This window comes from Halichoerus grypus, chromosome 4 (genome assembly GCF_964656455.1).
Source record: "Halichoerus grypus chromosome 4, mHalGry1.hap1.1, whole genome shotgun sequence".
NCBI classification, from domain to species: Eukaryota; Metazoa; Chordata; class Mammalia; order Carnivora; family Phocidae; genus Halichoerus; species Halichoerus grypus.
In genome coordinates, this window is record NC_135715.1 from 138245973 (window position 1) to 138259999 (window position 14027).

At 52.9% G+C, this 14027-nt stretch overlaps 2 protein-coding genes across 2 annotated transcripts; both read left to right on the top strand.

Moving 5' to 3' along the window:
- Nucleotides 1–464: 464 nt before the first annotated feature.
- Nucleotides 465–2552, top strand: HOXD11 (homeobox D11). Its single transcript, XM_036073997.2, has 2 exons — nucleotides 465–1283; nucleotides 2051–2552. Exons 1-2 carry the CDS (start codon nucleotides 503–505, stop codon nucleotides 2284–2286), a joined length of 1017 nt encoding a protein of 338 aa, XP_035929890.2. The 5' UTR covers nucleotides 465–502; the 3' UTR covers nucleotides 2287–2552.
- A 7438-nt stretch (nucleotides 2553–9990) lies between these two features.
- HOXD10 (homeobox D10) lies at nucleotides 9991–12981 on the top strand. The gene is made up of 2 exons (XM_036073998.2): nucleotides 9991–10812; nucleotides 12190–12981. Exons 1-2 carry the CDS (start codon nucleotides 10068–10070, stop codon nucleotides 12465–12467), a joined length of 1023 nt encoding a protein of 340 aa, XP_035929891.2. The 5' UTR covers nucleotides 9991–10067; the 3' UTR covers nucleotides 12468–12981.
- Nucleotides 12982–14027: the final 1046 nt, after the last annotated feature.

The window sequence follows — 14027 nt, forward strand, 5'->3', positions numbered from 1 at the left end:
TCTCCGCTTCTTTCCCTTCCCCCTTCCTCCCCCTTCCTCCCCCTCCCTCCTCCTCCCCGCCGGCTTCGGTCCGCGTACTTAAAGCGGCGCGGGCGGGCGGGCGGGCGCGGGCGGGCGGCCCAGCCGGGCGGCGGCAGATGCACCCAGCAGTGGCGGCCGCCGGCGGCGCACAGGTGACCAGCCTGCGGCTCAGCCTGGTCAGGGAGCGCCCGGGGAGTCCTGGCTGGAGCGGGAGACTGATCCGCCCCAGCGCGCGCGTGCCTCGGCGCCAGGAGCCGTCCCGGGGCGTGTTGGCGAGAGCTGATATAGATATAAGGACATTTCTCTCCATGGCGTCACGTGACATAATTACCACCAGAATCAATCAAGATGAATTGCACGTCAGCGCCCGGTGGGGATTTTTGCTTAGTTGATCCTGGCCCAAGCCTCTTGTGCAATCGATGGCTCAGGTTGGCGGCGCGGGGAGCGGCCCGGGGCTCGCCGGCGCGCACGCCGCGGAGCCATGAACGATTTTGATGAGTGCGGCCCGAGCGCAGCCAGCATGTACCTGCCCGGCTGCGCCTACTATGTGGCCCCGTCGGACTTCGCCAGCAAGCCGTCCTTCCTATCGCAACCGTCGTCCTGCCAGATGACTTTCCCCTACTCTTCCAACCTGGCGCCGCACGTCCAGCCCGTGCGCGAAGTGGCCTTCCGCGACTACGGCCTGGAGCGCGCCAAGTGGCCGTACCGCGGCGGCGGCGGCGGCGGCGCGGGGGGCGGTGGCGGCGGGGGCGGCCCCGGCGGGGGCGGCGGCGGCGGCGCCGGGGGCTACGCTCCCTACTACGCGGCAGCCGCGGCGGCGGCGGCGGCGGCGGCGGCGGCCGAGGAGGCGGCCATGCAGCGCGAGCTGCTCCCTCCCGCGGGCCGCCGGCCGGACGTGCTCTTCAAGGCGCCGGAGCCGGTGTGCGCCGCGCCCGGGCCGCCACACGGCCCCGCGGGCGCCGCCTCCAACTTCTACAGCGCCGTGGGCCGAAACGGCATCCTGCCTCAGGGTTTCGATCAGTTCTACGAGGCTGCGCCCGGGCCCCCATTCGCCGGGCCGCAGCCCCCTCCACCTCCTGCGCCGCCGCAGCCCGAGGGCGCCGCCGACAAGGGCGACCCCAAGACGGGGGCCGGTGGCGGCGGGGGAAGTCCCTGCGCCAAGGCGACCCCCGGCTCGGAGCCCAAGGGGGCGGCAGAAGGCGGCGGCGGCGATGGCGAGGGGCCCCCGGGGGAGGCGGGGGCTGAGAAGAGTGGCGGCACAGGTAGGCACCCGGTGCGGGGTGGGCGGCCGGGCCGGGGCGGGGGCGGGGGCGGAGGGGCCGCGGGCGCGGGGGGGCGGCGGGGGCCTCCCTCTGCTTGTGCCGTTTTATGTGCTACTTTATAAGCGTTCGAAGGGGTTTATACATCCTATAAGATTTCCCGGGCCGTTGTAAAGTGTGTTTACGATAGGAAACCAATTTAGGTGGGCTTAAGGTAGACTTCGAAGGGGACATTAATCGCTGCAGAGAGATTTTCCCCAGTTTGGGGGGGTGGGTGTTGCTAGAGACCATGGAGTGAGGAGGGGAGATTTCAAGCCACTTTGTGAATGTGGACACTCGAGCCTCCTGCTTTTAAGGGGGGTGGGGTGGGGAGATCCTTGAACTGGACTTTATCCAAGCCTCTGGCTGACGCGCGCTGCTGGCTGGAGTAGAGCAGATGCACGGGCGCGCTCGTGTTTCTCTCCCTTCGGGTTCCAACTCAGAGCCGGCCTTGCCCTCTGCTTCTCCACCTCCGTGCCAGGGTGTGTGTGTGTGTGTGTGTGTGTGTGTGTGTGTGTGTCTCCGTCCGGGCGTGAACACAGGTCCACGCCCGCACTCTCTCCTGTGCCCGCCCATATATCATCCCCCACGACTCAGGCAGGGCCTTTCAGTGGCGGCAGGGGACGTCCCCAACGGGCCGAGGCCTGGCCCTCGCGCGGGCCTGGGCCGGCGGGCGGGCTGCAGTGGGCAGCCAGCGGCCTCTCTCACCTCTTGGTTTCTCTGCCTTGCAGTGGCCCCCCAGCGGTCCCGGAAAAAGCGCTGTCCCTACACCAAGTACCAGATCCGCGAACTGGAACGCGAGTTTTTCTTTAACGTGTACATAAACAAAGAGAAAAGACTCCAACTCTCTCGGATGCTCAACCTCACTGACCGGCAAGTCAAAATCTGGTTCCAGAATCGCAGAATGAAAGAAAAGAAACTGAACAGAGACCGTCTGCAGTATTTCACTGGAAACCCCTTATTTTGAGAGCTCCAGGAAGCATCCCTCTTCCCGAGCCCCACTCACCCACCCACTTCCCCACCAGCCTGCCCTGGGCAGGCCCAATGTTCTTGGGTTTAATGACGCCTCTTCTCTGTGGAACTCCACGATTCCTTCCCATGGTCAACTCGGGACCTCCCAGCGACCACTGCTGCCTGCGGACGAGGCCGGGGACTTGGCCGAATGGATCCTAATAAGGGGAAAATGGTAAATGCAAACGTCCCTTTACAATTTTACCGCCAATGTGCTGTTGTTCTCCCTCCCTCTCTCCGAGTCCCCGTGGGGACGCTGTGGGATCTGTAGAGAGTTAGGCCGCTGGGCTGGAAGGCGCTTGTTTTTGTTCTGAGTTTAAGGGACCTGACCATCCCCCTTGGTGAATGCAGATTATTTAAACTCTGGGAAATGTATCTTCGGTCTGTCGGTCTGTCCTATCAAGGCATAAGTCACTGTGTTTTGTGTGAATAAATGGTTTCTGGTAAAATGGAGGTTACAGCTTCAACACAATATATGATTTTTTCCTCTTGAAAGAATTTTAGTGTCTGATTAGGGGATTTTAGTGGCCAGAACCTTCTCCCATATGCAACTGAAAATCAAGTGAAATGCTTTTTAATCCCACTGAAATAAGAGTAGCTCTCTCCCACCCTGTCTAGGCTACACTGGTTTGAAAAATCACTTTAGGGATGAATTTCTGAATTGAGGATGTGACCCAGCCATTCTGGTGCTGCTTTCTCCAGGCAATGAGGCTGGGGCAGCAGGAACCTAAGAAGGAAGTCTCCTCCCCCCATTCCCAGTTTAGTGAACTTGGAATTTTTGAAAAGACAAAAACCATTTTTAAAAACTTGTTAGAAAATCTAAATTTACTCTTAACGAGGTGTCAAGGAGCCAGGGCCCCTTAAAAAAAAGAAGCCAAAATTGGAAACCTTCATTGAAAAAAAAGATAGTTTGCTAAAAGGTAGTTACCAGTGGTGGAGAGGGCTTGGGATCCTTGCTAGTGTCAGTAGGTAGAGAAGGTAAGACCCCTCCCTGGAATAGGGCCTGAGGCTGCAGACCCACCTCTCACTGCATTTATCGCTTCAAGTTAAAGAATGTGGTGGGGGCTGAACTGCACTTTATGTTGCAGGGCCAGGCCAGGCTGTTTACAAAACCTTGAACTGTCTAGACAACACCATAAAAGCCAAAGTTCTAAACAGCTTAATTGGGTTATATTATACACCTTCTGGTGGGCCCAAAAGAGATTTCCGCAATGTGCAATAAACTGGAGGAGTGAGAAAAGCATCTCTTTCTCTGAAAAAAGTAAAGTGAATCATGACTCTTAACCTCTCCTAAGCCCAAAGTAAAAAAAAAAAGAAAAAAAAAAGAAAAAAGGTCCATAAGATATACAGTACCCCATGCATCCTCAGAGGAGGTATACATTTCCAAATGCAAAATTTTTTTAATTGCCAAAGTTTGGTGGGGGGGGGTGGGAGGAGGAAAAACATAAGTGCATAAGTGTATGCCTTTGAACTTCCAAAATGTCAAGGTCATCACCTTTAACCTTTCTGAATAATTAGGCGCCTTAAAGTTCTTCTGTGATATTCAGCCGCCACCCACTCTCAAACACACATGCTTACACACATCCAGACCCCCACATACATTTATGACCACACAGCATCATATCAGGGGTTCACCATAAATCTAAGCAAATGCCTAATTTCAGGATCAATAACCTTAATTTCCCTTCAAACATTTGTGTAATTCAATAGCAGTTGACTTCTTTTTAAAATACTGGTTAGATTTAAGTGTCTACCAGCATGTTTTTTAATACAGTTAGGATATACTGAGGTGGGTTTTTTGGGGGGGTCATAGACAGCATTCCCCTTTGCTCTAATGAAGAACCACGGCTTTCAAAGCAGGCATTTGAAAGCGGAAGCTTTAGTCAGATTTACACCTTCACTATATTTGAAAAAAAACTGTTGCACCGTCAGAAAAGTTATTGTACTTTCTATGATATGGAACAAAACTAAAGATATTTATATTGTTTTCCAAAGTGTCTCTCAACCTTTGGTGAAAAATTGCAAGAGAAACAAAGCCTACAATTGAATAATTTCGTTCGGAAGGGGATTTCTTTGTGTGGAATTCTGGGCGTCCGTTAAAATGTCAGTGCCCTAGTAGTATGATCGTTGCAGGAGCTTAAACTGCTTTCTTTCTTTCTCTCTCCATCTATTTTTTTTTTTAAACTGCGTCTAAATGTAGCAAGCTTGTGTGTCCACCACCTTAGGTAAGCCGAACCGAGAGATACCATTTCCCGTTTGCATGGCCTTGGAGAGCCACACGGGGGCGTGCTCACGTTCCAGAAGCCGCGTTTGGCGGAGACGCCGCGGTACCCTATCTTTCCAATACTGATTCTGATAGGCAATCTGAGCCCGTTAGAAACAGGCGGCCACTAAGGTATTTGTTTGCTGTTTGTTTGTTCTAAGCAGCCACGAAGTGTGGGAAGTTGTATAAAGACAGAGAAAAGGGAGCTACCCAGATTCCTGAAACAGACAGTCACCTAATCGTTGTCTCCTTAAAGACAACGCCGTTGCAAAGAATACCTTGGTATAACCTGGTGGTGTCAAGGAGAGATTTTTTTAAAGACCAAAATGTACATTTCCAAATAGGTCATGCCACTGAGAGTTAATTAAATTAGAGAAATTAATTTCTTGTTGGTTTGAGTATGGAGAACGATGTGAGGGTAGGACCAACTCCTCCCCAAAACAGCGTCCGTCTGGTACGCTCTCCGACCGCCTGGGATGATTAAAAGGCTTTTGTTTAAGACAGATCGGGGCGCCGTCAACTTAGCTGAGTGTGGTCTCAGAGAAAATGAGACGCGTCGGGACTGAGGGGGTCGTTCTGGGCGAGGGAGTGCCCCCCAACCCGGCCATGCCTGGCAGCCGGGGCTGCCGGTAGCCAGAAGTGCAGGCGGAATTCTGAATTGGGGCGCCTGGGCCAGGCTGGGCTGATGCGGCTGCGGGAAGCGGCAGGCTGTCCCGGGAAACGTTTATACTACGAGGCAAGGCGGCGCGGAATGGGGATTGCATTTGAAGCAAACGAGCTTTGCGTTTGACAGAACCCTGGACAGTCTTCGCAGCCGCCTGCTGGCTTTGAGCACGGAGTTTGATTTTGGCACCAGCTCTTGAAAGCAGTCTTCTTGCTGCATGCCCTCCTGGCCCCCCATCCCCCTTTTGCAAAGCCCCTGATTTTGGGGAGGGCCTGTGTCGCCATCCTCTGTCCAAAAGGGAGGGCTCCAGGACATGAATGGGCTGTTCTAAGGGACGGTGGCTGTCCCTTCTTTCCCGAAGTTCATTTTGAAGCGCCGGCAACCCCCAGAATTAGTGTTGGCCTCCTGGGCCCTGCTGTCTCTGTCTCCTTTCTCCAAACCCTGGACCAGAGGCCCTGGGTCCACCCTGGGAGCTGGCATCAGCTTCAGTGGAGGTTGGGGCACCATGAGCCCCCCAGTGAGGCGCCAGCCAGAGGCATAGGTGATCCCCACGGGCACCCCCGGCTCCTGCCCGTCTGACCGCGGGTCCTGCTTAGCTATTGTGAAGCGACATTTCTCAGAGCCTAAGCTGGGTCTCAGTCCAGGTGGGGAGGGAACCCTCCCCCCCCCAAATGTCACTGTGTTCCTCTTCAGGCAGCTCCAGCAGGGGTGCGTGTGGCCTTTCAGGGCCCCTTGGCCTTGGCTGGCAGCCTTCCTCAGACAACGGGCGCTAAGCAGTCTTCAGTTCCTTTCCTACCAGGAGCGCCCAAACGGGCCTGAGAAAGGACAGAGGATTGGACCAGGACTTCTGGGGGGCTGCAGACCCGACCCCTTCTGATTGTTCAGAGCCTGTGGGGCTCATGGAGTGTGGCCACGTATCTTGAATCACCGAGATCTCAGATCCTGAAGTGGAGGGAAAGTGCGCCAAGTAGGAGTCTTTTGTGTCTGTAACGGAAAGAGGCTCCCGAGCCGCCAGCCCTTTCGTGCAGTCTCCACAGACTCTTCACTGAGTTGGTGGTGGCTTCCACAGCCTGCCCATTTGCCCCCTTGATTTCTTTTCACATTGGCTGGAAGGGGCACAGTGCAACCCGGAGGGGCTCCCTGGGGAAGCAGCCTTTAAAATTTGTCCCCATCCACTCTGCCCCCAAAGAATGGCACAGCCCTGAAGCCACTCAGGGCCCAAATTCAGGGCCAACCTAGGAGTCCTCAGGTCTACTCAGGCCCAGGGTCACTGTTCTTCCTGGTGACAGAAGAGCGCAGATGCAAGCCACTTCTTGATTACAAATGCTAATTTCTTGCTAAAGCGACCCTATTAATTTTTCTCTGGAAAGAGCTGTGCCAGGGAGAAGGATGTCTTGGTACAAATATGGGTATTCATCTCCTTTATAGTGCAATATTGATTTATTATTAATGGTAACTGCTCCAACTGATCTAAAGATGATCGAAAACGGTAGCTTTGCAGCTACATTAAATACTCCTAAGCAAAATACAGTCTGGCCTTGAAAGCCACTGCCTTTTCATTCCATTTGCTCCATCCTAGCCTTAGATTAGCCAAACTTTCCATCCTCCCAGGTCCAGATCATTCTCCTGTATTATTTCTGTTTTGCTCCATTTTTATTACAAAATTCCTCTGAAATATTGGAGTCTCTGGCCTCAAGGAACTGGTCTGAAGGCAGATATTTGAGAAAGAATAAAAGAATTTTGTGATAATAGATTCAAAATTATAGCCGATACACAGATTTTCTGTGAATGAAGAACTATTTCAAGCCAAATCTAACATGGGGGTGACTTAGAGCCCGAAGCCCCTGAGAGGTGAAACAGAAAGGCCCCCAAATTCGGAAGGCAGATCCTGCTTGTGCTGGCTTACCGCACACCTACCCGCTCCGCGAGGAATTGCTGGTTTTTAACCTGAATGTTTTCTTCATGTATAAATAAAGATTATGAAAGGGCATTTGATGGGCATAAAATTCCCGATTAGATTGAACAGTCTTGCCTCACGAGTGGGGATAGGGAGAACTGGACAACCAAGTTCCAGCAAAGGGTGAGATGCAAAGGGACGACAGTCCTGGAGCACCAGGCTGGCGTCAGGGCGCCTGCCGAGAGCGTGTGCAGCGGGCACTTTGTCCAGCCCTGGGCACGCTTAACTGCGGCCGGGATCATGATCTCCACCTTCTGATAAAACAGTTTTGGGGGTGCTGGTCCGTGGCTGTTAGCTTTGAACAGGACCGGTAGCAGACTAGAATCAAAAGTTGGATTTTTTTTTCCTGCTTTCCTCACCCCCTCCCCTCCATCCTCAAGCTTAAAAACAGCCACCCCTACGGAAAGGTAATGTTTAAACCTCGGGCTTCGCCGGCCGGCATCCCATAGCCCGAGCAGTTAGAGGCGCCAGGCTTTTAACCTGACAATGATGTTGTATTTGAACAGCTGCGTAAAGGTTTAAAAGGTCTGTCTCATTGCCACCGCGGAGTTTTTTAAAAGGGGTTATTGTTTGGGCGAGGGCACTTCGAGGGGACAGGCAAAGTGGTCCCAAGGCTGAAAATAATGTTCAGAGCCTGTTTCCACCAGGCCAGGGGAGATTCCCTTTTGGGGAGGGGGACAGAGGGTTTGCTGGAAAAGGTTTTTGTGAAGGAGTGAGCAGGCTCCTAGCTCCCCCCCCCCCCGCCAGAATGCTGAGGCGCTTTAATGAGCATCGGGCTCCAAAGAAATGTTCAGCTGAGGGGGAAACCCAGTTTGCCCACAAGTTCAGTCTCTGGGCCTGAAATCCAAGGCCAGCCCATGACAGGGCGAGTGTGGGGAGAAGAAAACCCAGCCGCCTTTCCGGACAGAGAACTGGTTCTCAATCAGGGTTTCTGGGGCCCTTTTCCTCTCTCCGATGCAGGGAAGGGGATCTGGGAAGCCCGAGGACGGCTCCTGTGCCCTGGCCTGGCCCCTCGACCGGGGCAAGCCTTTGGAAATCAAGGTTAAAGCTCCCCGCTGCTGCCCGGAGGCCGGGGCTTCCGAAGGGCGGCTCACCCGCCTGCAACCAGAGAACAAGAAAGGAAGTTGTTGGAGAAGTTTCTCATAAAACTCTGAGTTTCCATGGTGGTGATGGTGGTTATTCTTTAATGAGCTCGACCACAACCCCAGACCAAATCCTCTTTATAGAACTTTCCGTCACCAAAGGAAACAGAGGACTAAGGTTCTCTCACCTCCTTTTTTTTCTCCCTCCCCTTACCCAAGCAAAACGGTGTCAAATAATTTTAGGAATTGTCCAAAACTATAAAACTCAACTTCTGACAAAAGTATAGCTTTTAATATTTGACGATTTGTGTTAAAACAAAAATTGACCTTCTTGGTTAGTAGCGAAGGGGAAAAATCAATAGTATAATTTTCAATAATTCATAAAGCGAACGCCATTATGCTAAATCTTAACTATTAATCTTATCCTTTACAAAGTCTCGATTGATTTGTTAATAAAATATCTTCCCGTGTGCGGCAACAGCGGGTATAACTCTTTAAAAACCTTCAGAAGCAAGAAAATTACCAAGTAGCCCAAGAATGTAGATGAGAATTTTATTGATCGCCCTGATTCTTCTTAATATGTATTAATAAATTCCACAACCTTTTGTACCTTGCACTTGTCAGAAACCAATGCTTTTACAAAATCCATAAAAGGAAAACATATTTTTCTTTGCAGAAGAACCAAATGACACCTTTGCCTCTCTCTCTCTCTCCTACTCGGCCCAGTCAGTTTTCTAAAACTTCTGGAGTCTGAGGGCGAGAGTTTTCCCCTTTCCTTGAAAAAATTATTTTCTTTCGCTCTTCCTTCCTTCCTCTTCGCTCATTATTATCAGGGCGTGTAGGGAGGGAAACCTCGGTTTAGTTCTCCCGCTGGGAGTCGGAGGGACGCTTTCGAGGATAGCCAACTGCTGGCGAGGGATTGTCTCCGGGCTGAAAGCTCCCAGCGGCCCGGCCGCAGAGGTCGGGGTGTGGTTCCTCCGAGAGAGCCGAAGGCTCGGGTAGCCCACCGGGGCGCGGAGGGACCGGGATCCCGCATCTCCCTCGGGCTGGAGGAGGGAATGGACAGCGCCAGGGCCGGCCAGTCCTCGGGGCTCAGGGCCGGCCAGCTGCTTGGCCTCTTAGCCCTCGCGGCCCTTCTCGCCTCCGCTGCCCACGATACCTTGGCCGCGTCTTTGCGTGAGACATCTTTACTGCGGACCCCTGGGGTGGGATGTCTCAGAGCCCGGGAAATCCGACTCACCTTCCCAGGCTGCCCCGGAGAAAATTACCCAGCCGGGCCCCCACCCCCCGCCCGTGCCCCGGCTCTTCGGACGCGTTCGGCCTGGGGGTGTGCGGGGAATGCTTCTGTGTGCTGGCGCCACGGCACTCTGGCTTCCCTCCCCGCGCATGTCCTCCCGGACGCCCCTCGGGCCGAGACTTTCCTTCCGCCAGCGGGGCCCAGAGGCCGGAGCAGGGGACGCGAGTGGGGCCGGCCGGCTGAGCGAGCCCCGGGGAGGCTGGCGGGCGACGGGGAGGGCTGGACCGGTTGTCTCCGGCGCGCACTATCGCGGGCGCGTAGTAGATGTCGCTGTTGTCCGTGCTTACGCGGCCGGCCGGCCGGGCTCTGGAGCACGTGACCTGCGAGGAGGCTGCGGCTCAAGGCCATTTTCAAATCTCATTGGCTTGGTTGTCATGTGGTCGGCAGAGGCATCCACAATTACACGGGGAATGTTTTCCTAGAGATGTCAGCCTACAAAGGACACAATCTCTCTTCTTCAAATTCCTCCCCAAAATGTCCTTTCCCAACAGCTCTCCTGCTGCTAATACTTTTTTAGTAGATTCCTTGATCAGTGCCTGCAGGAGTGACAGTTTTTATTCGAGCAGCGCCAGCATGTACATGCCACCACCTAGCGCAGACATGGGGACCTATGGAATGCAAACCTGTGGACTGCTCCCGTCTCTGGCCAAAAGAGAAGTGAACCACCAAAATATGGGTATGAATGTGCATCCTTATATACCTCAAGTAGACAGTTGGACAGACCCGAACAGATCTTGTCGAATAGAGCAACCTGTTACACAGCAAGTCCCCACTTGCTCCTTCACCACCAACATTAAGGAAGAATCCAATTGCTGCATGTATTCTGATAAGCGCAACAAACTCATTTCTGCTGAGGTCCCTTCGTACCAGAGGCTGGTCCCTGAGTCCTGTCCTGTTGAGAACCCCGAGGTTCCTGTCCCTGGATATTTTAGACTGAGTCAGACCTACGCCACCGGGAAAACCCAAGAGTACAATAACAGCCCCGAAGGCAGCTCCACAGTCATGCTCCAGCTCAACCCTCGCGGCGTGGCCAAGCCGCAGCTCTCGGCCGCCCAGCTGCAGATGGAAAAGAAGATGAACGAGCCCGTGAGTGGCCAAGAGCCCACCAAAGTCTCCCAGGTGGAGAGCCCCGAGGCCAAGGGCGGCCTTCCGGAAGAAAGGAGCTGCCTGGCTGAGGTCTCCGTGTCCAGTCCCGAAGTACAGGAGAAGGAAAGCAAAGGTCGGTATGAGCAAGTTGCCACCCCCGCGGGGCGTGCAGCCCGGGAACCCGGCAGAGAGGGAGCGCCTGGGTGCCCAGCGTCGAGCCCGGGCAGCTGAGGTGGAGCCCGACTGGCAGGTGCGGCTCCTCCTGGCTTTTAGAGGGGCAGTCTCAGTCTCGAGATGGTCCCCGCTTCTCCCTGGCTGCCCTGGCCCTCCTGGCTAGTCCTGGCCCCACGCTGATGGCGCCTGGGCAGAGGATGGGCTTGCCGGGTTTATTTTTCCTGAGCTAGACTTGAAATGCAACAAAAGAGGGCAAATGAGACCTGCGGCTCGTAAACACGGCCCCAGAACCTCCTTTCTCCTGCTCAGATTTGCAGTCCCAGCTTTGCCTTTCACCCAATGATGATTTTAAGGCGGTCCAAGGCACCGTGTTCGTGTTCAAGTGTATGCACCCCGCATCCTGCGAGCTTGGGGGTGGCAATGGGAACGAAATGACTGGGCTGGTTGGTGCTTGGGCTGGGGAACAGGGCTCCCAGCCGCTGCGGGGTTGGGTAACCTTGGCTTTGTCTGGGGAAAGTGCTGCAAGCTTTGCAATCCATTTGCAAAGAGGGCAAAGGCTGAAGGGGGGAGAATGGAATTTGCAGGGCCCACCCAGCAGGGCCAGTCTTGGGGCTGGGCTGGGGCAAAGGGCCAGGGGTTCTGGCTTTTTGAGAAGGAACCCTGCCCCTAAGCCTCTCCCCCAGTGTCCAGAGGTGGGCCACAGTAAGGAGCCACATTTCTGGGGGCGAGGGGGGGGGATGCTTTTGTGTGGGGACAAGAAGGCATGAGAATGCAAGAAATTCTGGGGAGTACAACAATGCCCAGGCAGGTCGGAGAAGGTGTACTCGCTTCCTTGGTTATCTTTTGAAAGAGAAGGGCAACTAACCTGGTTGTGGGGCTCCCCGCCCGGGCAGGAAAAGTGGGGAAGAAGTGGCAGACTTGAGGATGTGAGGCAGCAGTGGGGTTGGTAGTCTCGTTCAGGCTGTGGGTTGCTTCTTCCACTCCAGCCCAATTATGAGCTGCCCACTTAGAATGTTGCTCGGGAGATTCTGAAAGTTTACTATTGTACTAATGTTTTGTGCAGGTCAGAAAGTTGAGAGAGAAAAAGAGAAAGAGAGAGAACCCTGACACCGAGGGCAAGAGTACCCACCCATCGTGTCATTTTGGGCATTTAAACTAATCTGGCATCAATTACAAATCCTTTCCAGGGCCCACCTCATATGAGTAATGTTTAATACCAGCATTTCCCAAAGCGGCCTGCCTGCCAGTGGGGTCATGGCCAAGGGTACATTTGAAAAGACTGAGAGAAAAAAAAAATTCTTGATTTTTTTTCTTCTTCTCCCTTTAATTTTGTTAGAGGAAATCAAGTCTGATACTCCAACCAGCAATTGGCTCACTGCAAAGAGTGGCAGAAAGAAGAGGTGCCCTTACACTAAGCACCAAACGCTGGAATTAGAAAAAGAGTTCTTGTTCAATATGTACCTCACCCGCGAGCGCCGCCTAGAGATCAGTAAGAGCGTTAACCTCACCGACAGGCAGGTCAAGATTTGGTTTCAAAACCGCCGAATGAAACTCAAGAAGATGAGTCGAGAGAACCGGATCCGAGAACTGACCGCCAACCTCACCTTCTCTTAGGTCCCAGGCCCGTCAGAGGCCAGGATCGGAGAGGGGGCACCGCGTTCCAGGGCCGAGTGCTGGAGGACTGGGAAGGCGGAAACAAAACCTTCATTGCTCTTTGTTTTTTGTTTTGTTTTGTTTTGTTTCCTGCTAGAATGTGACTTTGGGGTCATTCTGTTCGTGCTGCAAGTGATCTGTAATCCCTATGAGTATATATATATTAAAAAAACTAGCACGTGTAATTTATTTTTTTTTTCATCGTAATGCAGGGTAACTATTACTGCGCATTTTCATTTGGGTCTTAACTTATTGGAACTGTATAGCATCCATCAGTTCATTCATCCATCCAGCAATGTGACTTTTTCATGTTTTTCCTAACGCAAAAGGTCTGTGTGTGTGGTTAGTCCATGATCTCATGGCGTTTTGAATACATCCAGTACTTAAAAGTACTTAAATTACATATATATTTAAAAAAAAGATTAAGAAAACCCACAAGCTTTGGGGGGAGGGGGACTAAAAAAGCACATTACAATGTATCTTTTCACAAATGAATTTAGCAATTGTCCTTGGTGAGATGGAATATTGACGACTTATGCCTTGTAGCCTTCCCTTGTGGTGCATCTGTGGTTTGGTAGAAGTACAACAGCAACCTGTCCTTTCTGTGCATGTTCTGGTCGCATGTATAATGCAATAAACTCTGGAAACGAGTTTGCTCCCTCTGCTTTCTGAAATGGACATATGTTACGGTGGAAATGAAAGCCTTTGGTGAGATTATCTTCCAGTTAAACTGCTTGTTTGGGGCAGTTGGGGGTGGTGATAGAGAGCAGGAGAAGGAAGATGGGAGAAGCTGGAGGAGGCCTAGGGTGCTAAAATTTGGCAGTGGTGGAGGGAGTTATAATCCAGCCTGGGTGTGCTTGTTTTCCTAGCTGGGAAGAAGGGGAGTCTTCCTCCCCCTTCCACCCCGCCAAGATAGTAACATAATTGAATGCTAGATGGGTGTATGTTTCCCTCTAACCAGAGCCTGGTAAGTAAGACTGTGCCCACGCTGCTTTTTTCCTCACAGCTCCCCATTTGTGTGTTTTCCTGTCTTTGGTTTTGGTTGTGTTATTTTTTAATACTTTCAGTGGGGTCTTGGTGATTTCTGGCTGGCGTGCCATCGTCAGGGGCTAGGTTGAAACCAGTCTGGCCCACCTGGAAGCCGCCGGGCCTCCATTACAGGAACAAGGACAGCCAGCAGCTAGCACTGCAACGGATCCAGTTCTGCCCCCCCCACCCCCCCCATCCCAAGCGCAAGACAAGCCAGGCCACAGCGAAGCCGAGGATGGGTGAGTTTTCCCATCCCACTTTGCCCTGGTTTCCTTGTGGAAGGATTTGAAGCTCATTAGCTTTTAGTGGCCCACATGAAATTTTCTTAAAATTTTCTGAAAAGATATCCCCCCCCCCCAGGTAATGCTCCCTCTATTTAATTATAAAATGCTGGTTGGAGCCACTGTATCTGGGAGGCAAGAAAATGTACAAAAGGTGACTGAAAGGGACTTTGCAAATGAACGTGACTTCCCATGAAGTCCAATGTTCCAG